The sequence below is a fragment of the Spermophilus citellus genome, assembly GCF_964194105.1.
Source record: "Spermophilus citellus genome assembly, chromosome: 7".
Lineage (NCBI taxonomy): Eukaryota > Metazoa > Chordata > Mammalia > Rodentia > Sciuridae > Spermophilus > Spermophilus citellus.
In genome coordinates, this window is record NC_138188.1 from 161,082,334 (window position 1) to 161,109,991 (window position 27,658).

Consider the following 27,658-nt stretch of genomic DNA (forward strand, 5'->3'; position numbering starts at 1 on the left):
GCCTGGGCTTCCTGATGTGGCCCTAGCTGGTGGTGCATTCTCCATGCTGAATTGAGAAATACCTGCAGTGCTTCTTAAGGCTGCATATAGACAGGGGAGAGCACGTGGGGTGCTATTTAGAGCAGTGCAACCTCCTTCTAGTCAATGTTTCTTTTTCCACTGGGAAGTCCCCAGACACTTCAATTACTCTTCAACAACCAGGGGTGGAAAACCACACTGGCCCTCAGAATTTGTGGAGGCTCCATTCCAGATGTGACTTCAGGGCCAGAGTCACAGGGAAGATGCCATACCTCCCCTGGATCCCAGAGGGCCCGTGGCTTCCTCCTCCTCTCTACTGTAAGGCTTTGAATCTTCTTTTCCAGAATGGTTTTCTGGAATGCTCCAGTTTCCAGAAAAGCATGGTATGTTCTCTCTCCAGCTAGTGATTATATTATTTTATAACATTATAAAACATTATATAGGTGACATGTTTATGTAACATATTTATAATGCTATAAAACATTATGTTATAATGTAGCAAATTACATTTATATGATCCATAACATGTCATAAAACACATTAAACACATAACACATATATGACAGAACACCCTTGTGACATTGTAAAACATCATGTGCTGTATTTGACATTCATGGAATGCTACGGGGCATTGTGGGCTTTCTCTCTCTCCCACGCTCCTATTTTCAGAACCTCAGGCTGCATTCTCTCTCTCTCCAGCCAACACTGCCACTGGGGTGCACACAAAGTGCCTCACACCTCTCCACGCATGTCACACGCACGAACCCATGTCCATGCCCCTCTGAGGGGGCATGATTGGTGAAGAGAGAAAAAGTGATTTGTCCAGACACATCACTCAGATACCGTGGGACCTGGAGGAGATCCCAGGCCTCGGGTGCAATGGAGAGCCTGCCTACAGTGGGTCAGAGGAGGCCACCTCACCCCCAGCTCCTCCTCCCCAAGTCTGGGATGCACTCCCTGCACATGGAAACTGAAGTATGTGACTCTTGATTTCTCCAACAGAGGTCTTGGTAGCTTCTGGCATTTTAAGGTTAACAAAATTGTAGAATGGCCACCTCAAAGCAGACCTGCTACGATTGTTATGTCATAAATATTGGCAATATTGGGAAATTCTTTAGTTCATAAATGACTGTAGCCAGTGGTTTGAGAAAAGGGGAGGGTGTTTGCCCCTTTTTAGTGAGAGTCTTTCCCATGCTTGGCAGGGGTGGGGCCGGGCTTTGCTGCCCTTCTGTCCTGCTGCCTTTGATCAGGTAGGTCTGGCACTCACCTTGAGGGTTGTTCTGCACCACGCACATGGGTGTGCGAGTAAATGCCTACACGCCCATGAGTGTGGGCACCTGTGATGGTCAGGACCATATGAATAGATTAAAACAAAGGACAGGGAGATCACATCTCCTTGTCTTCTTGACACTCCCAGTCAGGTGCACAAGAGGCCAGCTGTGTCGTGCCATGTCTCATTCTCACATACCCCTCTCTATTCCCACAGACACAAAAGCAAGCATGACGAGCCCTGGTGTGGGAAGGAAGCCAGGTTGGCACCCATCAGGAGGTGATGGTGTGACCCTGTCATCCTCACACGGAGGGAGCGTCTGACTGCTGAGGAGCCGGCGGGCACTACATTGGCCAGGACAGGCCACCCAAGTCAGACCAGGCCCCCAGCCCACGCCTGCTTCCCCCCAACCCCGTGCACAACCGAAGTGCAGCTGCTCTTACACACCTAGCACCCTGCTCACACACACCCAAAACAACAGGCTCCTCCCAAGTTTCTTGGCTTCCTTTTTTTTAAATGTCACTACTGGGATAATAGATTCACTTGCTGTCTGTATTTTTCTTCATGCTTCCATATCTCTTTCTTAAGTGACATTTTACTTTCAGAATTTGAATATTATTTCACAGAGTTAAAGATGCCAGAGGCATGAAGCCCACAGCGTTGATGAAGTGGCTGTGCCGACTGAGACCTGGCACAACTGACTCCCTCTTTGGCGGACTCCAAGACCAACTTCTTTTTGCGGTGTGTCCCCTGAAAGGTCCCTTGTCATCTCCACATACCACATGGTGCCCGAGTGGCATTCCCTCCTGCTGTGGACCTGCCAATGTCTGTATCCACTCTCCTCGTTCCCTTCCTGGTGTGCTCTGACCAGCCTCAATGCTCACCTCTTGACATCCCTACCCTCCAGGACCACTCAGGTGACACAGGTGTCCACTCCATAGCATCTCCTAGCTCCGGTTGATATGACAAAGCACCGTCACCTGGGTGAGGTACCCATAGCAGCCACGTACACCCCAGGGTTCTGGAGACTGGAAGCCTGAGGCCAGGGCGCCCCCGGGGCGGGGTGCTGAGAAGGGATTTCTTCCAGGTTCCAGGAGTCCCCTGCCCAAGGTGCCCACTTCCACGGTGGCTGGAGGATCTCTGAGGTCCCTTCCACACTTCCACCCCGTCTGCCCTCCGAGCTCCCAAGGCTCCCTCTGGGGTCGGGATCTCCACCCCAGACACTGATCCCACAGCAGGTGGGTCGCAGGCTGGCTGTGCACTGGGTGCGCTGCACTCCATCATGGACCTGTGCTGCTGCCACTCGCGGTGCCCTTCCCCGTCACCTCCCCTCGGAAGCTTGATGCTTTCCTTCAAGGGGGTCAGACCCACGGTGGACTGAATTCATATCCCTCACGGGGCCTTGTGCATGTTAGGTCCTAGAAATGTGTCTGTGGAACTGACAGGTGCTTTACGGATGTGAAATATATTAAAAGCACTGGACATACCGTTTCACAAGGGAGAAGGATCGATATTGGCCAGCACCAGTCCTCAGTTCACGGCCCAACAGGTTATAATTTTTAAAAATGACCTTGTCAGCTTTAGATTTAAATGATAGTGCAATCTGTCTTCAGATTCTTGCTAATTAGTTCCTCCAAAGCATAGAATTGAGATGACAAAAATTATGCATTGGATATGTGCAAAACATATTTTAAAACAACTGTTTTTCAGAACAATAATCTGTTTCCCAGTATGTAAGTTTAGCAAATAGTTTGATATTTTCATTATTCTGTTGGAAATAATAGCCTAAAATAAGTTCCTAATGAATTAGGATGAATACCATTCTGTGTAGCTAACTAGACTTCTAAATTTTATTCATTCACACATCACAAAAATCCATTTAAAGAACCCAACGCCCTAATAAATGGTATGGAAAGGATCACTGCAGACCATCAAAGCTGAATTTAAAAAGTTTTCAACAGAGTAAGCCCGAGCAAAGCCTTATGGTCATAAAAAAACCACAGTTAATTCAATAGAAAATTACAAATGGACACAGCCACTCCCCGTAAACAGACGCCTAACCATTTGTTAGCAAGCAGGACTCAGGAAATGTCGGCTCCTTTATATCCTTTCTCTGGGGTTCAGTTACCAGAGTGGGGAAAACACTGACCCCTGGAGCCCTTTCCTACATGATGGCCAGCAGCACAGAGCCCAGCCCAGGAGACACGTTCCTGTCCTTCTGTAGTTCCCTGGTTTGGTTTGAGGATTCAAGTTCGATTTTATCATAATCATCTTTAGAAGGAAGTCTATGGACTGGCCAGATTGCAGAGTTAAACGCACGAGAGAAGAACATGGGTGACAGCGTGCCTGGCCTTCGCCATGGGAAAGTAACAGGGTAGAGATTCGGGTGCTGCCCAGAGGCCTACTCATCTGCTAGGCTGCCCAGAGCCCACACCAGGGGCACGGGAACAGGAGGGAAAGAAGTGTTCCCGGCCCACCCTAGAAGGAGGGACTAGCCAGGTGCACTGTTGACAATCACCTTTGTCCTCCATCCTCCTCAATTGTGTCAACCACCCCCACCACCCACGACGATGATCCTACAGGATGCATTTGTTTTGTTTTAAACAGGTGCACATGGTTACAGTGGAAAAGCTAAGCCCCCAAGACCTATGTAGGTAAAAGGAAGCATTCTTCTTCTTACTTTTGACCGTGAGGTACATGGACTTGCTGACGTCCGCGCCCACATCGTTGCTGACCTTGCAGAGGTAGTAGCCGCTGTCTTCCTCCACCACGTGCTTGATTAACAGCGACCCGTTGCTGAGCACCTGGATTCGGCCGTTCAGGGCGATGGGCTGGAACTGGGGAACCCCAGCACCTGGAGAGAACAGGAAAGAAGGGTTGTGATGCACACGAGAGGAACTGTGGGACACAGTGAGCAGAAGCCACCCAGGCCACCTCCAGCTGACGTGGACAGTTGTGGGACACACCCAGCTCTCCTGTCTTCCTTCCAACATGGAAACTCTTGTTCAGAGAGAAGCACGTTTATTTAAAATGAGTAGTTCAAAGTCTGAGGTAAAAGAGTAAGAGAGCTTAAAGGTGCTTTTGACATGAAAAGCCAAATTTGAGTGTTAAGTAGCTGATAAATTATTCAAAGAAATTGCAGCAGAGCCAGCATGGAAGTAGACGTCTCTCCTGGTGCTACTTAGACTCCTTCTGCTCCTAAGGACTTAATGCAAATGTAAACAAGGGACTGTCTGGGGACACGGCACTGGAGTCCCTTGCTCGCTGCACACATCTGAGGCTACAAAGAGACACGGCACCGCAGATTTCTCTTCCCGGTGTGGTGATGTTCTAGTGGAGCAGCGCAGTGCATGGCTGATATCACTTGATGTCATTTGAACAGCTAGGCCCACGCCCACTGCCCTCAGGGTGACTACCTGCAGGCAGGGAGCAGCCTAGGTGGGGGACGCTGTGACCACAGGTGTGAGGTGGCTCACAGGACAGAGCCACAGGAAACTACTGAAAAATATTTGGAAATCATAAAAGAGGGTTAGGCCCAGGAGTCCCAGTGGTTTGGCTTAACCACTGCTCTGCCTGCCCTCTCCTAGGGGGCTGGGTGGGAACGTGATCCAGGCCCTGCAAGCCTCCCCTGAGGTCCTGTCCTCTGTGACCTGGCAGGCTGGGGACCCTGGGCAGAGGATGAACTTCATCATCCTGGAGGAAGCACAGAGTGTGGATCTGGGCTGTGTTCTGGGGAGGAGCTGCTAGCCCCCGGCCCTGTGCCCTGCAAGGTCTCTGGGCAGGACTCCAAATGTGGAAATGTCTAGCTTCGAGCCTGAGAATACTGGGGAGGTCGAGACCCTTCCTCCTACCTCCAGGCCAGCTGACAGCTGCACGCTGGGGTCCTGACTGTGTCTGCTCTTCCTGCTTCCAATTCAGACCCTCACCTGGGCCTGAGCCTCAGCAGACAGAGGACATTACCACTCCACCTAAGAGGATCTTACACAGGGAAAAAGAACAATACACATGCTCTCTGTAGCAGGGGCTCTGTCCAAGAGAGGACATCGACCACTTGAGTTAAAACAAAGGAGGGGTTCCCCTCTGCTGAGGATGTGGGAAGGTAGAAGAGAGAGCCACTCCTATTCCAGCAGTGAAAGGGACTGGTCATCTACAAAGCCACACTTTTCTTTGAGTGAATCTGGGAGCCCAAGCCACAGGCAGGTAGGTAAACCCTGCTGCAAAGAGACCAAGCCCAGGAAACAGAGGTGAGCTACAAAAACTAGTTCACATTTGGGACTTGGTGGAAGGAAGAAGCCCCACGTGTATCGGTCAGTGAAACAGCCAACACGCTCCTCTGGCTTTCCTCCTCTTTTCATGGGCAGTGCCAGAGTCCAACGGAGAATTATGAGACACGCACAAACAATGCAAGAGGAAAGGACCAGGATACCAGCAGCCAACAGATCCCAACCAGGGGAAGCTAGACGTATTGGAAAGAAACTTTGCGATAACTATGATTGATGTGCAGGAATAGATGGAGGGCTTCAGATGACATGTTAAAAGTATATAAAGGTGACAAATAATGGAAACAACACAGGCAGTATTAGATATGAAGATTTTATTAAAGAAGCTTATCAGCAGACTGGGCACCGCAGAGGAAAGAATTGGGTCAACAGAAATATCCAAAGTGGTCTGGTGTGGTAGTGCACACCTGTCATCCCAGTGGCTCAGGAGGCTGAAGCAGGAGGATCTCAAGTTCAAAGCCAGCCTCAGCAACTCAGCTCTAAGCAACTCAGCGAGACCCTGTCTCTAAAAGGAGCAGAGAGTGGAAAATACAGCATAGAACATTGTGGATAGTCTAACAATGAGTAATTGCAGTCTCAAAGTAGAAAGAACAGAAGAAATAACATGGGAAATACCCAGGACTTGGTCACCACCATCAGTCAATTTGACTTACTAGGCATTTGTGGAATTCTACATCCAACAACAGTAGAGTGTGTACTGTTTCAAGTGGTCACAGAACAATGACCACAAGCGAGCAGGTCTGTGTGCCCTGGACCATATGTCGAGATGGAGAGCTCTCTTGACCCTTTCTACCATGTGAGGACACAGTAAGAGGGCCCCCTCCCAAATCCCACCAGCTGGTGACCTGACCTCAGGCTCTCGGCCTCTAGAACATGAGACTAGTTTGTTGCTTAGGTCTAGGGTAACCTGTTACCGTAGCCTGGACAGCCTTAGAGAGTCAACAGGAGAAATGATACTGTGAGTTATAACTCATATTTAAATAAATGCTATCCAATGAAAACAATGCAAAGAATGTTTGACTTCTACAGCAAAATTAAAACTGAGATCAATAGCAGAAATATACCTAGGAGAGCTTTGACTGTTTGAAAATTAATCAACACACTTATCAATAATTTACAAGTCAAAGAAGACATCACTATAGATATGTGAAAAATATTTTGAGTTGAGTAAAAATAAAAACCCAAAACACAGCATATCAAAATGTGTGGAATGTGGCTTAAAGCAACACTTTCATGGGAGTTTGCAATGATAAATGCTAGAAGAGGACAAATGTCAGATAGAGCCAGAAGGCACTGCATGAGGAGCAAACACAACCCAACAAGACACTGCAAAGTCAACGAGACAAAGAACAGTAGGAGAAATCCAGTACAGCCCCAAAATGGTTCTATGGAAAGGACAATATTATACATAAACTTCTACCTGAATTTGTGAAGAAAAAAGCAACTACAAGCAACTGAAATAAAAGAGGTTGTTATTGCAGTTTCTACTTGCATTAAAAGGATAATAGGAAAATATAAAGAATAATTTGGTATCAATACATTTGACAACTTAAATAGGTAAATTTCTTTAAAAAAACTATCTCAAAGATCACTCAAAAACTAGATAATCCTAATTATCCTACAGATAACCCTGTCTACTAGGTAAATGGAATTTGTAGTTTAAAACATTTTACAAAGAGCATCGAAGCTCGGATGGTTTCACTGGAGGGCTCTATAGTAACCTGGGTCTGCGATGTCTCCCAAAGGCCCATGTCATGGAGACCTGGCTCCGGGCTGGTGGGCTGTTGGGAGTAGTGGGAACCTTAGAGGAAGGAGGCTTTGAAGTGCACATTTGTCTCATCTCCACTCTCCTTCCTCTCTCAACTTCCCGGCTGTCATGAGGGGGGCAGCTCTGCTCCCCCATGCCCTCCCAGCCATGCTCTGACTCACAAGCCCAGAGAAAACAGAGGCAAGTGATCTTGGATGAAACCTCTGAAACCATGAGCCAAACCAAAGCTTTCCTCCTGCCAGTTGATTTATCTCAGGCATTTTGTCACAGTGACAGGAAGCTCACTAACATATTACCCATATTTAAAGAAGAAATAATACTCATTGACCCATACCATTATAGGAAGGAAAGTTTGCAACTGTTTCTATGAGGTCAGCATCACACTGATACCAAAACCAAAGATCTTAAAGAAAAAGAGAACAACAGACCAACAGTCATGACAAAAATAAATAGGAAGACCCTTAAGTAAACCAAGCAAGGTTCACCAACAAATAAAAATGAACAACATGGATACAAGGTCGGTTTAAGTTAAAAAATTAGTCAGTAGACCAAAACCCAAACACCATATTATCACTTCATTGAGGACAAAAAAGAGAAAGAAAACAACAAAACAGTTCGTGGAATTCAATATCCACTCACGAAAAAAATCTGACAGAAAAATAGGAATAGAACAAAAATCATGATCAAAACTTTACAAATAATCTCAAACCTAATCGTGAAAGATTAAATTATCACCAAAGGTCATGAAAGAAACCAGGATGTAATATACCAGTGTTTTATTTAACACTGTTCTGAAGACTATAGCAAGAACAAGAAAAAAGAAAAATGGAATGAAATGAACACAGATTGGAAAAGAAGAAACCACTTCACTGATAACAATATGAAAAATGTCACTAAAACGATACAGCAAGTTCGTAAAGGCATGGAATACAACACCTGTACACAGAGCCCAAGTCAATTTTATCTATATATGTTAGGAACAAGCAACTGAAACTTAAAAGAAGACAACACATTTGCATCAAAACATGAAATAATTAGGATGAATTTAATAAAATAGTTTCTATACTGGTCCACTAAAATGATAAGTTCTTGAAAATAATTAAAATGTTAAGTAAACTTTATAAAGTATATAAGTTCTATGTAGTTCATGGATAGAAATAACCAATAATTTCAGACTGGTGTTGACAACCTTCTTCTATAAAGGCCCAGATATTAAACATTGTAAGTTTAGCAGGCCATACAGTCTCTTTTAAAACCATCTCTGCCACCAAAGCATGAAGGCAGCTGTGAAAAACAATAAGTTAACTGCATGACTATGTTCCAAAAAAATATTTATAAAAACAGGTTGTGGGCAGGACTTGGATACTGGTTGCTCACTGGCTATTCCTGGGTTTGAAGGCATGCAGAGGAATTCAAATGTGTGATAACTGCAAAATTGGAAGGAAGAGCATATGCTAGCAGTGCTTACTTGGAAGAGCTCTTCATTATATATCTATGGTATAAAATATTATAAAATGGTCTACATAAACAAATTCTTAAAATTCATCTTATTCAAAACAAGGTATGAATGAGTTTTGAAAACAATAATATTGCTGGGATTTTGAGAGGGATTGTGTTAAATCTCTATTATCAATTTGGGAAGAACTGACATCTTTACTATGTTGAGTCTTCCAATCCGTGAACATGGTATGTGTCTCCATTTATTTACATTACTTTGAGTTCTTACATTAGCATTGTATAGTTTTAGCATACAATTTCTGTACATATCTGTTAGATTTACTCATTATTATTTAATTTTTTGACTGATTATAAATGGCTTCATGTTTTTAATTTTGGTATCTGTGTACCTAGTGCTAGTATACAAAAATATAATTGATTTCTATTTTAAAATATAATAATATTTTATTATGACTTCAGTATGCTCCTTTTCTCAGTATCAGTTATTAAACATTTTATAATGTAACACTAAATGATTAAAATCATTCTTATTCCTAAATCTTTTCACTCTTCAGAAGCAGAGAAATTACCAAAATGTATACAATACAAAATTATCCTAGAAACATGTGTAACATAGGTAATTTAAAACTTCAGTCATGTGAAAGTTCACAAATAATTTTAAATGCATGGTGCTGAATTATCACATAACTAACTGAGTGATTGATTTTGAAACATAATTAATAAAATTTGCTAATGAAAGCTGTCTACTAGTTTGCTTTCTGGAGTGTTAAACATGAGAATTCTCTGAATTTTCTTTTTAAAAAATTTGAGGGCTGGGGACATGGCTCAAGAGGTAGCGCACTCGCCTGGCATACGTGCGGCCCAGATTCGATCTTCAGCACCACATACAAAAACGAAGATGTTGTGTTTGCCGAAAACTAAAAAATAAATATTAAAAAGATTCTCTCTCTCTCTCTCTCTCTCTCTCTCTCTCTCTCTCTCTCTCTCTCTTTAAAAAAAATTTGAAGAATAGAAGGATGTAAATGCCCTTCTTCTCCCAAGATTCCAACCTCACTATCTGGAGGGATTACAGCCTTCCTAATATTTCTAAGCACATAGAAAGAGTATCCTCAGTTTACACAAGTGGAAGTTATTGTTCATACTGAGTGCCCACACTGTGGCAAATACTGGACAGGCTCTCTATTTCTTCTATCTCTCTCTACTCCCCTCCTTTCCTCTCTCTAAGGAATGGCAGCTGCATTTGAGCTTCCTTCTCCCACACAGAGGCTCCCAGGGGAGGGGACTGAAGGCAGCCTCCTACCATAGTCTGCAAGAAACTGACCATGCAACAATCACACGAGGAGCTTGGAAGAAGACCCTGCCCAGGACATACCCTGAGGAGTTGCATCCCGTGCCCACACCACACAGAAATAAACTGTGTTGGGAGAGAACCTAAGCAGAGAACTTCGCTCAGCCACCAGTGTTCCGGGCAAACAGAAAAGGGGAGATGAGAAGTGTGCATTATTTTAAGCCATAAAATTTTGGAGTGATTTGTTACACAGCAACAGATCACCAACACACTGTGAGAAATTAGGTAGGGAGCCTCCCAGTTCCTTACCTATAAAATGGAGATAATTATAGTGCTCCCTTCGTTGGGTATTGTAAGCACAGATGTCATTGAACCAGGGTATGGCACATCGTAAGCACATGATATTGCTTATTGTTGCTGTTTTAATGCTGCTTTCAATTTTTTATCACTTTATGATTATTTGACTCTACCTTAAGGACCATGTCCCACCTCTTCATTCACTAGTTCACAATGGTGGGGAAGGCACACTGTTGGGCCATCTCTAGGACTTGCCTTTAGAGTGAAATTAAGAGTCAAGGCTGACAGGTCTTGTCAAATTGCTTAGTAAAGAATGTACTAGTTTTATCTTCAACAGTGTTTGTTAGCAGGAGTTAACTGACTCCTCACAAATGTACACTATTAATCCTTTTAATCTTCCATATAACGTGTCTTATTATACTAATTTAAATGTTTCAGAGTGTTTTTTGTTTATTTTTTCTTATATATAATTTTTAACATCTTTCCAAAAATTTACTGCCCATTTTTACTCGTTCTTTGGTGAACGGATCCTTCATATCCTTGCTCATTTTTCTGCTGGGCTTTTTGTTTTCTTCTTCATGTTTCGAAGCCCTTTGGGATTTTAAGAAGATATCCTTATATTCTCATTTTACATTTTTTGATTATTGTTATTTTAATCAGAATTTGATGCTGAATATTGTCAACTATGATTTTGTCCATGGATGTGATTGACTCTTCTTTCTCCTGTAAAAGTAGATCTCATATTAAAGGACTTGGTTTTATGTATTCTAAGATTACTTCTTTGGATAATGAGTTCTTTAATGTAAGGATAAAGGATTTCACCTTCAAATCAAGGAAAAAATCCATTGTTTTTATTCATGTCCACATTTTGAAAATCTATTAAAACTACTATCGTCTTTCTCCACGATGACTGCAAATTGGGGGGCTACTTCTAGTCTAAGGGGAAAAACCTGAAAACTTGGCTGAATGGAGAATTTAAAAAAATACCTCCATCAGACTAAAAATCAGGAAATCTCAAATAAAAAACGATGGGCTTTAAAAATTATGTAAGCTATGTTTAGAAAATTCTCAAAATCTAATGTAATACTTGTAGAATTTGAGAATATTAGAGGATTGTCCAGATCAACACTACATATTTTTTCCTTTCCTTAAAGAATTTTCACCTTAAAAATACTTTTATTAGTTGAAGCACTTACATTAAAGAAGGGAATCATGAAATTTAACTACTTTGCTAAGCTCTTTCAATTAAATAGTGGACAGGGATGATCCATTAATTCCCCTCTGGACTGAGATAAGCCTGTTCATTGTTAAAAGAAGCTAATGAAGAGAGAAATGAAGTTTAAGTGTTTGAAAAACATTAAATCTTTCTTTAAACAGAAAAATGAGCCTAAGTGGAAGGGTGACAGCATCTGCAGGCCCAATCACAGTAAACAGTACCCTAGTGGACACACTATCCCAGGAGTCATCCCATGTGCTAAGGCAGTGGACGTGGCCATGGTTTGATATAATTATCGGTCATCTACTTTAGATTCATCATTTTAAAGAGTAAAATTTAACACAGTGCGTACAATATGCAAATCCTGTAATCTTCTTAGCACGAGGTAAGCACTTTGGGTAATCAGCCAGAAGATGGAACACAGCAAGCAGCAGCCATTAATTAAAAAGCTGTCAATTTTCTGTGGCTAGCTGGTGTTAAGTGGTGACAATTTCAAAGCTCCATTACATGGAAATAAAATGTTCCAGCATTATGAGATGCACATGCTAGATGGCTGGGTGTGACAATGCTGGGTGACCTTTCTTATCTGCTGAAAAGATATGCCTAACTGTGCTCCCAGGGGCTGAGGACGTGGGGACAGCATTTAGCTGAGTGTCCCAGTGAACCTACTTTTAAGTGTTCACTGATCTGTAGAGAGAGCACTTGGCTAAGAGTCAAAGAGCTGAGTCCTCTTGCCCTCTGCACCCCAGCTGCCTCTTTGGGCAACTGGCTAGTTCTCTCTGCCTCCTTTAATTAAATCACATACGAAACGAAAATAATGCATTTACACAAAATGAAAGATTAGTATTTACATCAAGGGAAGAAAGAGTGTATGGACAGGAATCTGTGAGGTCCAGAAGTTGGCAGGTAAGCCTGGTGGAATAAGATTGATCCAGAGCAGAACAGCTAGTTGGAGGGGTTCTCTGCATGCTTCCTGGGTTGCACCCAAGTGGTAAGAAAGCTATTCTCTCTTCTCGCCAAAGACTCAGTCACCATCCCTTTGTCCCTCGGGAAAGAATGGTGCTTTCCTGAGGAAGGAGCTTGGTTTTCTTCTGCAAGGGAAGGGTTTTCCTCTCTGAGAGGGCCGGGTTGCTGGGAATGAGTAGGAGCAAAGACAGAGGTGGAGACGGGAAGAGAACAGGCCTAGACACAACCACAGCTGCACCTGCTAAAAGTCAGCAGCTGAAGATGGACAATTCCTTACCTGGGGACGGCATGCGGAGGAGTTCTGAACATCTGTTAAAGAGAAAAGCCCAGAAATGGACAGGGACACATCCCACCAGCCCACGCTGGGAGAGCTGTCCCCAATCCCCAAAAATGAAGGTTCCACCACTGTGCGATGGGTGCTGTGATATTTTGTCTCCTGTGTTAGATGCTGTCTTTTGACACTCCACGTTCCCTTTCCCTCTAAACTCTCTCTAAATTACAGGGAAGTCTGAAAACTACAATTCCCAGCTCTTCTGTCACCAGACTCTGGTTTATATTTCACCAGCAAGAAGTGCTCAAAATCAGCCTGGAAGGAGAAGTTCTCCTTCAGAGACGGCCCACGGACGCACAGGCAGACCCTGGACATCAGCACCAGCCTCCTGAGGAAGGGCGTCTACAAACTACTGCGCCAGCAACACAGGGCACTGTCACCACTGATGGGAGGAGTGTCTCCTGGTTCCCACACTCCTCAAGGACCTGTAGGGCAGGTTTGCTTGTTCCATCTTTCCAAGAATTTTGTATCCCTCAAATTCTTATGTTAAATCCCTTCTGGATAAAACAGCACCTGCTGAGGTAGCCTCTAGGCGACCTCCTCTATAAGTCGACATATAATCATGTTCACTGTGCACTTTGGCTATCTTCCCTTAATTCCTTCATTTCGATGTCAAAGACACCTATGGGATGAAGAGGACTTGGTGTGACTTGGCAGCGCAGTCCTCTGGCAGGCTGACTTCATGATTATAATTCTGTATCCAGTATGCAAGGATTGCTTTTTATCAGTAAGATGGAACATTCACCCTTGGCTTAGTTATTGGAAAATTGAAGAGTGAACAGATCGTGATTCAGTGCTTGCTGATGTGACCTGTGACACTGGAGGCAGGAGAGGCACCTCAATTATGTGATGCTTCCCTGGCTTTGCACTGGGACCAAGAGGAGTCCCTGCAGCTTGTCTTCTTTGTCTCACTTCATCATTTGCCCCTTTCCAGATTGATTGTTTGAATGGAGATAAGTTCTCTGCAGGGTGACCTGTCTCGAGTGTCAAGGAGGATGTGGCCTCAGTCTTCTCACCAAAGACCTGACATTGGTGTTGGCTGAAAGCGTGTCCTGGAGTTAGCCTGCTCAAGGAACTTGGGCTTGGGCTGCCCATGTCCTCCTCATGGTATTATTCCGAGACATAAGCACTAGGGACAATGGAGGAACCCGGGGATGTCACTTTGGCCCTGGGAGAGCAGGGTGGGTGTGATCAAGGTGAGGGACTCTGAAGCAAGACTCTGAAGGAGGAGGAGGCCCCAGAGCAGGCCACCCGAGCCTTCTGACCAGGTGTGCCGTGCCCAGCATTTGTTTCCAGTGTGGAATGAGCACCCTGCGTGGAAGTATCTGGGTAACTCTTGTGAGCATCTGGTTTCGTGTCTATGGATTTCTCAAAAAAACAGTCAGTCCCCTGTTGGCCTGTCAGAGTCAACGATCCAAAAGGGGACTCCTGAAATGGCTGGTGTGAGGCAGAAGAGGAGGCCAGTGCAGCCCCAGTGGTAAGGGACAGTCAGGCCTCTGGTGACCACACATGGGCATGCAGAAACGACAACCTCCAACCACTCGTCTGGCACAGCAGGAGATGACAGGGCAAAGGCAAAACTGCTTCTGCACCGGAGCAGAAGACAGATGCTCCGGAGCCTCCAGGGAGAAATGGAGCTGGGAGACCAGGACTTTGAGTGACTATGTTATAGCTGGGGACAGGAGGGACATGAGGAAGGGGCAGGGAAGAAGCCTTTCTAGAGAGAAACAGGCAGGAAGAAGAGGGCAGCACCCCAGCTGGAGCCCTCTGTGTGCTAGACAGTGGAGGGGACAGGAACTCCCCAGATTAAGGACCACCTGTCCCTCGTTAAGAGAAGAGAGACATGGATATCATGGAGGTCGTGGCCCTGGTACAAAACCTTCCCCCACAAAAACAAACAAACAAACAAACAAAAAACAACAACAGGATCCAAGAAAACTGTAGGCAGGAGATCACCCATATCTACTACTGAGAACCACGGAGAAAAAACAATAAAATTATTTATGAACATTGTGGGGAAGGATTTGTATAAATGGAGAGACCACCCAAGGTGTTGGTGGAAAGTCTCAGTATTCTAACCATGTCACTGTTCTCCAATCAGCCTCTCGATTTACAGCGCTCTGTGTTTTCCAGACTAACTGAAAACTCGATAAAATTCTCCTTGATAAAATTATCCATCTGGAAGAAACAAGTGAACAAAATGCATATGAGAAAGCTAAGATAGTTTTGAAAAAGAAAAATAACGACTACAGTGTGTTCAGACGAATCAATATATTTTAAAAAGAGCCCCCCCCAATCCCTAAAGTAGATATGGTTCTGGAGCCTGAAGACACAGGTCAGCCCAACAGGGAGCACCAAAAATTAGGTCCCCAGTCACACACACTGCCATGGACTTTAAAGCCTGTCAAGTCAGTGGGAAAGGGTGGGCTCTTCAATAAATGGTTTGGGGACAACTGGCTAACCACGGAAGTTATAATAATGGCAATAATGATGATAATGATAACATGACATTTATTGACTAATTGCTATCTGCCAGACCCCATAATAAGTGCTTCCTATGAATTATATAAATCTTCTCATTCAGTTGATCTGCTTATTCTGTTTCACATACAATGAAGTTAGGGTTCCTACAGATAAGGTCATTTACAGGCAGTGACAGAGCCAGACAGTTCTTTGGCTGGGGTTTGAACGCTCAGTCCATTTTCTTGACTGATGGTTTCTGCTCTTTCTCTACCTCACTACCTTTTCTAAAATAGAATATGAATTTAATAAGGCTTTACATTGAATCCAGGATGGGGGATTTGAAGATGGAGGCATAAGCCAGCATTTCTTCTCTTCTTAGGAAAGCAAGTGGAAGAAAGGAGGCTAAAAACTGGAAACTCAACTTTCTGTGAATTTAGGAAGTAGCCAACATCCCAATAAGGTCGTGCGATGGGCAACCTGGCAGGTGTGCTGAGCAGAGGCACACGTGGGAGACAGGCAGAGTCACACCTCTGGACCAGACCCAGGTGTAGACAGCAGCACAGGTGGAACACCTCCTGGTGGGAGTTTGGGAATCAGAGCGTAGGGTTGGGCCATCCAGTATTTGCACAAGACACTCTCTTCCAGTGTCTTCTTCACATGTAAGTATTCAAGAGGATGCCAGATCTAGCAGAGACCGTATAAAGAAATGGAAGAAAGAAACTGAAAAGTAGCAAGGAATCTCACCAGGAAAATATTGCCACGATTGAGAAGAAACTGTGAATGGTCACTTGACTCTAAAGCCACACAGCTCAAGAGCGAATTGTGAGCTGGCAGAACTGGAGAGAGAAGGGGAAAGATAAAATAATTCCATGAAGGGTGAATTGAAAGGAGCACAGAGGAGGAGAGGTTTTGCTGAGGAAAAAGACACAGAGAGTAGAAGTTGGAAGATAGTAAACAAATTAAAATGAGAGTAAATGAGTTTAAAAGGAGAGAAAAATGGCAGCTGTAGTCAACAAGTGACGAGCCTTTGACACAGTAATGGCAGACCCTGATGAAGAAAGGGGAAGCTTGGAAGAGGACACATATTACAGGAAAATGTCACAAAATATCTTTGAAAATAAAAGACATTTGAATGTACCTAGGAACAGGCCCAGCACATCTCTGGGGAAATTGACCACAGAAAACAACACCTAGGTATAGACCGTGACTGTCCCAGAGGCAGGGGTTCACTCTCGGGTGCACCCCAGCAGAATAGCCAAGTGCTTCTAAGGGAAGTCAGGTGGCTCTGTCCCCATATGTACAGTGTGGGCCACCAGCCTCCCCCAGAGAGCACAGTCCACAGGAGCCAAGACACGGAGCCAGCCCAGGGCCTGTCCACATGTGAGTGGATAAAGAAAGTGTGGCGTGTGCTCGCTGTGGAGCTTTACTCTGTGTAAAGGAGAATGGGATCACTGCATTTCCTGGTAGATGGACGACCTGGGGAACATCGCAGTAAGTGAAATAAGCCAGACTCAGAGAGTCAAGGGTCCAGTGCTTTCCTCTCCTGTGAGGAAGCGAGGCCAGGATAAGGAAAAAGGGGGAGGGGAATCCCATGAGGATTGAGGGGGTCAGTGGAGTTCAGGAAGGGGCTGGAGAGGACAGGGAGGGAAGAGGCAGGAACTGCAGAATGAATTACAAATGAAGCTACGTGAACCTGTCAGAGAGAGTCAGTCCCACGTTCACATATATAATCACCAATTGGAAAAACAATAAATAAAGAGAAGGAAGGTCAGCAGAGCACAGGAGGGGAGAGAGGGAGGAGGGAGAGGAAGGGGGAGCTCTGGGCCCTGCTATGGAGCAAATTTCATCCCATGCACATGGGATTGCGTCAGAACGAACCCACTGTTACCTGTAACTGCATACACTGACAAAGACATCTGTGACCAATAGTGGGCCAGGGGTCCTCTGTGACCAATAGTGGGCCGGGGGGTCCTCTGTGACCAATAGAGGGCCAGGGGTCCTCTGTGACCAATAGTGGGCCGGGGGGTCCTCTGTGACCAATAGTGGGCCGGGGGATCCTCTGTGAACAGGGGAGAGTGGGCCAGGGGGGGGTCCTCTGTGAACAGGGGAGAGTGGGCCAGGGGGGTCCTCTGTGACCAATAGTGGGCCGGGGGGTCCTCTGTGAACAGGGGAGAGTGGGCCAAGGGGGGGTCCTCTGGAAACAGGGGAGAGTGGGCCAAGGGGGGGGTCTTCTGTGAACAGGGGAGAGTGGGCCAGGGGGGTCCTCTGTGAACAGGGGAGAGTGGGCCAAGGGGGGGTCCTCTGTGAACAGGGGAGAGTGGGCCAGGGGGGTCCTCTGTGAACAGGGGAGAGTGGGCCGGGGGGGTCCTCTGTGAACAGGGAGGAGTGGGCCAAGGGGGGTCCTCTGTGAACAGGGGAGAGTGGGCCAAGGGGGGGTCCTCTGTGAACAGGGGAGAGTGGGCCAAGGGGGGGTCCTCTGTGAACAGGGAGGAGTGGGCCAAGGGGGTCCTCTGTGAACAGGGGAGAGTGGGCCAAGGGGGGGGTCCTCTGTGAACAGGGGAGAGTGGGCCAAGGGGGGGGGTCCTCTGTGAACAGGGGAGAGTGGGCCAAGGGGGGTCCTCTGTGAACAGGGGAGAGTGGGCCAGGGGGGGTCTTCTGTGAACAGGGGAGAGTGGGCCAAGGGGGGGTCCTCTGTGAACAGGGAGGAGTGGGCCAAGGGGGGGGGTCTTCTGTGAACAGGGGAGAGTGGGCCAGGGGGGGTCTTCTGTGAACAGGGAGGAGTGGGCCAGGGGTCCTCTGTGAACAGGGGAGAGTGGGCCAGGGGGGTCCTCTGTGAACAGGGGAGAGTGGGCCAAGGGGGGTCCTCTGTGAACAGGGGAGAGTGGGCCAGGGGGGGTCCTCTGTGAACAGGGGAGAGTGGGCCAGGGGTCCTCTGTGAACAGGGGAGAGTGGGCCAGGGGGGTCCTCTGTGAACAGGGGAGAGTGGGCCAGGGGGGTCCTCTGTGAACAGGGGAGAGTGGGCCAAGGGGGGGGTCTTCTGTGAACAGGGGAGAGTGGGCCAAGGGGGGGTCCTCTGTGAACAGGGAGGAGTGGGCCGGGGGGGTCCTCTGTGAACAGGGAGGAGTGGGCCAAGGGGGGTCCTCTGTGAACAGGGGAGAGTGGGCCAAGGGGGGGGTCCTCTGTGAACAGGGGAGAGTGGGCCAGGGGGGGTCTTCTGTGAACAGGGGAGAGTGGGCCAGGGGGGGGTCTTCTGTGAACAGGGGAGAGTGGGCCAGGGGGGGTCCTCTGTGAACAGGGAGGAGTGGGCCAAGGGGGGGGTCTTCTGTGAACAGGGGAGAGTGGGCCAAGGGGGGGGTCCTCTGTGAACAGGGGAGAGTGGGCCAGGGGGGGTCCTCTGTGAACAGGGAGGAGTGGGCCAAGGGGGGGGTCTTCTGTGAACAGGGGAGAGTGGGCCAGGGGGGGTCTTCTGTGAACAGGGAGGAGTGGGCCAGGGGTCCTCTGTGAACAGGGGAGAGTGGGCCAGGGGGGTCCTCTGTGAACAGGGAGGAGTGGGCCAAGGGGGGTCCTCTGTGAACAGGGGAGAGTGGGCCAGGGGTCCTCTGTGAACAGGGGAGAGTGGGCCAGGGGGGTCCTCTGTGAACAGGGGAGAGTGGGCCAGGGGGGGTCCTCTGTGAACAGGGGAGAGTGGGCCAGGGGGGTCCTCTGTGAACAGGGGAGAGTGGGCCAGGGGGGGTCCTCTGTGAACAGGGAGGAGTGGGCCAGGGGGGTCCTCTGTGAACAGGGGAGAGTGGGCCGGGGGGGTCCTCTGTGAACAGGGAGGAGTGGGCCAAGGGGGGGTCCTCTGTGAACAGGGAGGAGTGGGCCAAGGGGGGGTCCTCTGTGAACAGGGGAGAGTGGGCCAGGGGGGTCCTCTGTGAAAGGGGAGAGTGGGCCAAGGGGGGGGTCTTCTGTGAACAGGGGAGAGTGGGCCAGGGGGGGGGCCTCTGTGAACAGGGGAGAGTGGGCCAAGGGGGGGTCCTCTGTGAACAGGGGAGAGTGGGCCAAGGGGGGGTCCTCTGTGAACAGGGGAGAGTGGGCCAGGGGGGGTCCTCTGTGAACAGGGAGGAGTGGGCCAAGGGGGGTCCTCTGTGAACAGGGAGGAGTGGGCCAAGGGGGGTCCTCTGTGAACAGGGGAGAGTGGGCCAAGGGGGGGGTCCTCTGTGAACAGGGGAGAGTGGGCCAAGGGGGGGGTCCTCTGTGAACAGGGGAGAGTGGGCCAAGGGGGGGGTCTTCTGTGAACAGGGGAGAGTGGGCCAGGGGGGGTCTTCTGTGAACAGGGGAGAGTGGGCCAGGGGGGTCCTCTGTGAACAGGGGAGAGTGGGCCAAGGGGGGGTCCTCTGTGAACAGGGAGGAGTGGGCCAAGGTGGGTCCTCTGTGAACAGGGGAGAGTGGGCCAGGGGGGGTCCTCTGTGAACAGGGAGGAGTGGGCCAAGGGGGGTCCTCTGTGAACAGGGGAGAGTGGGCCAAGGGGGGGGTCTTCTGTGAACAGGGGAGAGTGGGCCAGGGGGGGTCTTCTGTGAACAGGGGAGAGTGGGCCAGGGGGGGGCCTCTGTGAACAGGGGAGAGTGGGCCAAGGGGGGGTCCTCTGTGAACAGGGAGGAGTGGGCCAAGGGGGGTCCTCTGTGAACAGGGGAGAGTGGGCCAAGGGGGGGGTCCTCTGTGAACAGGGGAGAGTGGGCCAGAGGGGTCCTCTGTGAACAGGGGAGAGTGGGCCAGGGGGGGTCTTCTGTGAACAGGGGAGAGTGGGCCAGGGGGGTCCTCTGTGAACAGGGGAGAGTGGGCCGGGGGGGTCCTCTGTGAACAGGGAGGAGTGGGCCAAGGGGGGTCCTCTGTGAACAGGGGAGAGTGGGCCAAGGGGCGGGTCCTCTGTGAACAGGGGAGAGTGGGCCAGGGGGGGTCTTCTGTGAACAGGGGAGAGTGGGCCAGGGGGGTCTTCTGTGAACAGGGGAGAGTGGGCCGGGGTGTCCTCTGTGAACAGGGGAGAGTGGGCCAAGGGGGGGTCCTCTGTGAACAGGGAGGAGTGGGCCAGGGGGGTCCTCTGTGAACAGGGGAGAGTGGGCCAAGGGGGGGGGTCTTCTGTGAACAGGGGAGAGTGGGCCAGGGGGGGGCCTCTGTGAACAGGGGAGAGTGGGCCAGGGGTCCTCTGTGAACAGGGGAGAGTGGGCCAAGGGGGGGGTCTTCTGTGAACAGGGGAGAGTGGGCCAAGGGGGGGGTCTTCTGTGAACAGGGGAGAGTGGGCCAGGGGGGGGCCTCTGTGAACAGGGGAGAGTGGGCCAGGGGGGGTCCTCTGTGAACAGGGAGGAGTGGGCCAAGGGGGGTCCTCTGTGAACAGGGGAGAGTGGGCCAAGGGGGGGGTCCTCTGTGAACAGGGGAGAGTGGGCCAAGGGGGGGGTCCTCTGTGAACAGGGGAGAGTGGGCCGGGGTGTCCTCTGTGAACAGGGAGGAGTGGGCCAGGGGGGTCCTCTGTGAACAGGGAGGAGTGGGCCAAGGGGGGGTCCTCTGTGAACAGGGGAGAGTGGGCCAGGGGGGGTCCTCTGTGAACAGGGAGGAGTGGGCCAAGGGGGGTCCTCTGTGAACAGGGGAGAGTGGGCCAAGGGGGGGGTCTTCTGTGAACAGGGGAGAGTGGGCCAGGGGGGGGGTCTTCTGTGAACAGGGGAGAGTGGGCCAGGGGGGGCCTCTGTGAACAGGGAGGAGTGGGCCAGGGGGGGGTCCTCTGTGAACAGGGAGGAGTGGGCCAGGGGGGTCCTCTGTGAACAGGGAGGAGTGGGCCAAGGGGGGGTCCTCTGTGAACAGGGAGGAGTGGGCCAAGGGGGGGTCCTCTGTGAACAGGGGAGAGTGGGCCAAGGGGGGGGTCCTCTGTGAACAGGGAGGAGTGGGCCAGGGGGGTCCTCTGTGAACAGGGACGAGTGGGCCAGGGGGGTCCTCTGTGAACAGGGGAGAGTGGGCCAGGGGGGTCCTCTGTGAACAGGGGAGAGTGGGCCAAGGGGGGGGGTCTTCTGTGAACAGGGGAGAGTGGGCCAGGGGGGGCCTCTGTGAACAGGGTCGAGCTGGGACATTCTTCTCTGGAAACCACTGTGGCCGTGGGTTTGTGGTGAGCACAGAGTCAGTCTGACACAGAACTGTGGTGACAAAGGGAAGCTGGCCTGTGGTGGCAGAACAGACTGTGGAAGCCCTGACAAAGAGCAGCATTTATCACAGAGGGAGAAAGAGAAGGTCCCCGGGCGCTGCACCAGCGCTGCTTCTAGAAATCCAGCTGTGTGCTCAGGGACGGAGGCCCGGACTCCTGCCCTGTCTCAGCCTGGATGTGACCCCTGAGCCGCCCTTTCCTCTCATCAGCCCCTCCACTCCTCTGGGAGTCATCAGGGCAAGGACCCAGGGCCATCTGTAACATCTGTACATCTGTAACCAAGAGTGGGCCGGGGGGGTCCTCTGTGAACGTCTCCCTTCCTGTCACACCTCATGGAGTCCTTCAGCTGAGGACAGTCAGAACCAGCAGCTGGTCCACCTGCTCAGGTCCCTCGCCCCCCAGGGCTCCTTCCAGGCCTTCAGGTCCTGCTCTCCGTGCAGTCTGCCTCCAGCAGGCATGGTGGCACCCCTCAGGTGTGGGCAGCTCCCACCTCCTGGCCTTGGTGAGCATCTCTGTCCCATGGCGGAGGCCACACTCCACACTTGGCCAAGCCACAGGCTTGTGATGACTGGCACAGGACTCTGGCCTCCTGGGACTTCTGGGTCTTCCTTTCATTTATTCCTTTCCTTACATACAGTGTCCTCCTGGGAGTTTCTGGAACATTCTAGGCATCATCCATCCCCACGGGCCAGGGAAGGACACAGGCCAGTGCATCATCTATTCTCTCCCTTTGGCAGCCCTTCTGGGTTCCCAGCAGCTAACAAGGGGTGGCCCTGGTCCCAGGGCCAGTGATTGATGCCACTTCCCTCCACTGTGAATGAGAGGCCGGTGAAGAAATTAGTCCATCTGTGGAACTCTGGGAGCCCAGGTGAAGGTCACCAGGCTATGAATCCCCGGTTTTTAAAACTCTCTTATAGATAAGTGACCTTGTTTGTTCATGTAAGAGGAAAAATCAGGAGACAGGATTGAATGCCTTGGACTTGGTGTACTCAGATCCGAGGTTAAAAGTGAGAGTCCGACTTTTCAGCAAGGGTGGTTCATTTCTGAAGCAGCTACCCCAGGCCACTGTGATATACTCTGAACTCTGTGGCCGTGGGATTAAACTGTTGCAGCTCCCAGGGAGGTGCCCTGAGCCTGGTTTATCGATGTCTGTTTTGTCATATTTCAGGGAGTGGTGCTTACGCTCTGACAGACAATTTTGATTACAGGAACCATGTTCCACAAGCAAGGCTCATTGTCTTCAGAGAAACATCTTTATTACTTACATAATTAAAGGAGAAATATACACTATCCCTCTACTGCACTGGGTAATATTTAAACACAAGCATATATGGAGTACTACCACGGTTACAAGAAACAGGCACCGCTACAAACCGGGGAGGGTGTGTGCATGAGTCACACTGGCAAATGGTCAACACATCTCAAAACCTGGGGAAATCATTCACTCTTTGAGCCAGCAATTCTACTTGTAGAAAATTATTCCTGTGAAAAATGAACACACCTACCAAGATCAATGTGATCAAAAGTCATTTTTCTAGAAAAAAAGAGACACATCCAACAAAAGTGCTGGAGATGCCCACTGCCCAGTGTCCATCCACCCCTCCTTTCATAAATGAATATAGGTCAAGCTCATGATGACCATGTGCTGGCCACAACATGGCCCAGAGACCCTGACGGCGAGGAGTGATCTGGTCACGGGGACGTCAGCAGGACTGATGTTGACATACTCCCCTCTGGTGCCCCCTCCTCCACAGAAACGTCAGAGCTGCCACTTTAGCTTAATGTCTGTCTTTGAGGGTGTGATGGTTTGGATGTGGAATGTCCACCAAAGTCTCCTGTCCAGGGACGGGGTTTTGGGGATGTGGTTGGATCAGGAGGGCAAATCGCTTGATGGCTGGACAGACCACTGGGTGGGGGACCTAGTTGGATGATGTGGGTCACTGGGTGCATGCCCTGACACACACCTACACACCTCTCTCTCTCTCTCTCCCCACCCCCAGGCTGCCTGAAACTGGGCGGCTTTCCCCCACCACAGCCTTCTGCCATAATGCTCTGCCTCACTCCAGGCCTAAAGCCATGGAGCCTGCCGAGCGTGGCCGCAACCTCTGAAACCACGCGCCAACGTGACTTAGAGCCTCCTCTAAGTTGTTCTTGCCAGGTTTCTGGGTCACATGAACACTGGGTGAGAGATACTTGCAGAGTGGCACAGCTCTTCTTCCGATTTGAGAAGCTTGGGCCCCTGATGACTTAGGAGAACTAACAAAGAAGGATGAAAGGCTGTCACTGTGACACCGTGGATGAGACTGAAGGACATAGTAAGTGAAGTTGCTGAAGAGAAGGAATCTCGTGTGCTTCCACTGATAGGTGGAACCCCCCAAATACAAGTAATCTCAAGTAGAATAGCAGCTACCAGAGGCTGGGGAGGGCAGGCTGGGGGCGCTGCTAAATTAGATAAGAAGAATAAATCCTGGTGTCCTAGTGCACAGCAGCGTGAGCAGAGTTGGCAACAATTTACTGTACATTCCAAAATAGCTAGAGGGGAGGATATTGTATGTCCTTACCACAAAGAAAATGAGAAATGTTTAAAGTAATGGATATGCTAATTAGCCTTATTAGATAATTTCTCAATGCATACATGTATCAAAACATCACATTGTGCCCCGTAAGTATGTATAATTATATGTCAACCAAACTCAAAACTTAAAAAAAAATGAATAGAAAGCTAATCCTAAACTACCCACATCTAGAAGGGATATGAGAAAGAGTAGACCTTCATGAATTTGTCATTGAACTCAATCTTAGCTCAGGCAACAGATAATTAAGTGTACTTACTGATGTGTTAATCTAAACTCTATCCAGTCATTAGAAAATAATATTAAATGCCACTCACAATAGGACTGCCTTTAAAAACATCACCAAGGTAAGGAGATCATACCTCAAACAGCTACTCTAAAGTGACCAGGCAAATTTTCAAAAAAAATTAATGATTTTATATCTTTTTAATTTATTTCATTTTATTTATTTTTGGTACCAGGGATTGAACTCAGGGGCACTCAACCACTGAGCTACATCCCCAGCCCTATTTTGTATTTTATTTAAAGACAGGGTCTCACTGAGTTGCTTAGTACCTTGCTTTTGCAGAGGCTGGCTTTGAACTCACTAGCCTCCTGCCTCAGCCTCCTGAGCCACTGGGATTACAGGCTTGTGCCACTGTGCCAGCCAATGATTTTATTTTTTAACTTTCTTCCATTATTTAATCTCATGCCTTAATAGTGGGCACAAAATTTTCCAGGACAGCATAATTTTGACAATTCACCCTTGAAGCTTCTCATGTGCAGGTTTGCAGTGGACTCCAAGCAGATCACGGTTACTTATAGGTAGAAAGATAGTCACCTCCCAGGTGTTGGAATAGACTACCTGGATGATGTCCTTTGGGGGGTCTTTCCAAGGACACATTGTCATGAACTTGCATGGTCTAAGTGAAAACACCTGAGACTCGGGGGAGACAGAACCACACTCTCCCTGCAGGAAGCATCTCTAGAGAACAGCCTGTATGCTTAGCAGATAACAAGTAAATCACGTAACTTGGTACCTTTTGAGAATTTCCACACGATGGTGGGGACAGGATAACCCTCAGCCGAGCAATTGAGGATGACAGCCTTGCCATAGATCCCGTCCTGGTCCCGGGGCTGAACCACAAACTTGGGAGGAACTGAAAAGAGAAACATTGGCAGTCATTCAAACGAGACCACAACCGATTGAAGGCACGATTCACCACACTGCATGATTTCTATGAACATTTGAATGCAAAGGATGCTTTACGTATATGGGAAACAGAACTGGTATCTGCAGTTGGAGACCACTGAGAACCGCGATGTCGTGCTGGCCATTTCTCGGTACATATCAGTGAGCCTCTGTGGACAGAGCTCTTTGTCCTCTTGTCTTGTGTTTCGTACTAGGGAAAACTGACCATTTAACTGTGGGAGGGAGGGCAGACCATGGGAACGGGCCTTCTGGTGTTGCTCTGTACTCCTGGAGATCTTCAGGATTGTAGTCCATGGAAAATAGAACTGTAACCACCATCTACAGGGACAAAATGGGTTTGCTCCTCCAGGAGTGAGAGTCAAGGGTAAGTATTCCCTGGGATGTGAACTGTTCAGAACATCAGGTGTCTGCTTTTCCTAAAGCAGAAGACCTGGGTAATTAATAGGCACTGGCTGTGGGCAGCAGCGGGCACAGCATGGTACTGAACTTTCCCTGAACACCTCAGGAGGGGACATGAGCCCTTATTCCTGATGTCAGCACTGTTCAGGGCCATGTAGGGCTATGGAGGCCAGCTCAAGTTAGTGCCACGAAGACTTCATTGTGTCCTTATAAAAAATGGTGTATTAGGTGACTATTTATCTGGTGAATTTTGGGAGGTGCTGGAAAGATCCATCCCTAGCTAAAGTATGCCCCTGAGCTTCACATACAGCACACCTGCCAAGGGACGGGAAATGCCTCTGAGATAAACGATTATGCTTCTATGGGTCTTTGAGGCTTTTCTTAAAGAGAAGGTACAAAGTCTTATAGAAGTGGCACCTGACAGTGCCTATTCTGTGGGTGCCTCCCAGCAGACGCAGAGCTCATCCTGGGACAGACTCTCAACCAGCAGGCAGGATGAGGTGAGAGGAGAGGGCTCCATTCGCTGAGTATCGAACACCTGGCAGTGAGTGTTCTTCCCTCCATTCCACAGTTCCTTGGGAGGCGAACTTGTCCACCTTGCAACATCCATAATTCTCCATCTTGAGACAGAAACATGGGCCTCTGTGATGCTGACAGATAGGAGTTCCAGCTATCACATCATTGACTTGGGAGAGGGTCAGGATCTAAGTCAGCCGGGCTCAGAAGTAGGTCAGAGTGACGAGAGTCACTTGAAGACCATTTGGCCGAAAATAACCAAAGCGGGAACTATATCAAGACACAAAAACCAACTCATGGCTATGCTTTGGGAGAGAGAGAAAAAAAAATGCTTGAAACTTTCTAGCACAACTTTTTGAAGAAAGCATTGCAGTTGGATTGCCACAGACAGCCATGGCTCGGGGCGCACAGCCAGGAGGAACCCGCACTTTGGCCTCCAGTTCTGCCACCTCTTGTGCAAGTTATAAAATGTCTTTGGCCTCGATTTCCTTATATGCAAATTAGGGATAATTGCAGCAGCCATTTCATAGAATTATTTTGAGGATCAGATGAGTTAAGATTAGGAAAGTTCTTAGAACAGTTGTTGGTAGATACAGAGTGAGGTTGAAATGCTAGTTCATTTAGTAAATATAGGTATGTCCAGCTTTGACACATCCTTAATGAACAAAGTTCCCAACTCGCCAATTAAATAAGTAATTTACACAGTCAATAGGTCTCTGGCATATTGCTTAACTAGTGAGCAATTTTGCTTCATGTAGATGACAGTCTGAGACAAATACATTCAATAAAATGTAAATATATTTACAATAAGATAACAAAAGGTGACTTCCTTGTTGTAAAGAAAATATTTCTAGGAAATAGGCTAGAGATTATACAGAGAAAATTTTCTAATTAAAATAATCCACTAACCTCAAGAGTGGATGACAAATTTTAAAACATGGTTCTAGAATAATTCTCTCCAGGATGGAAGGCAGACCTGTAGTTTCCTTCATTCTGTCTGACATGGATACTATAATTATGATCCATCCATATCCCCTCCCTCAATTTGGCTCTGATCCATAGAAACGATTCTAAAACTCATCAAAGAGTTCTCTGTGGGCAATAGTCATTAACAAACTATAAGTATAAAGAAATACAGATGCAAATGGTCACTAAATTGGTAGAATATCTGGAAACCACTCCATTAGGAGTAGCTGGGAGTTCGTCTGTGAACCCCTTTGCTCTCAGACTGAAATTCTGTCTTCAGATACAATAAGCTCCATGTTCACATGAAAGCCTAATAAAGAAATAAAAGGGCCTCCGAATCGTTACTGCAAGGAGAATAATCCACAGCTGAATTATCAGTTCATGTATCATGCCACTTGAGATCATGTTGAGGAAAATAAACTAAGTGCCTGAATAAGCCACATTCTGACCCTCTCCGTAAAAGAAAAGAGGGCTCTCTAGGTGATCTGCCT

General features: G+C 48.3%; 1 protein-coding gene across 2 annotated transcripts in view; it reads right to left on the reverse strand.

Moving 5' to 3' along the window:
- DSCAM (DS cell adhesion molecule) overlaps nt 1–27,658 on the reverse strand; it is a gene marked incomplete at its 3' end in the record, with an annotated part of 667,277 nt that overhangs the window by 206,749 nt on the left and 432,870 nt on the right. For both annotated transcript variants that reach the window (XM_081302466.1, XM_081302465.1), the window contains exons 10-11: nt 25,114–25,233; nt 3,969–4,142 (exon numbers count right to left, since the gene is read on the reverse strand). In XM_081302466.1, coding sequence (XP_081158592.1) covers nt 3,969–4,142; nt 25,114–25,233 — 294 coding nt within the window. The remainder of the gene's footprint in view (nt 1–3,968; nt 4,143–25,113; nt 25,234–27,658) is intronic.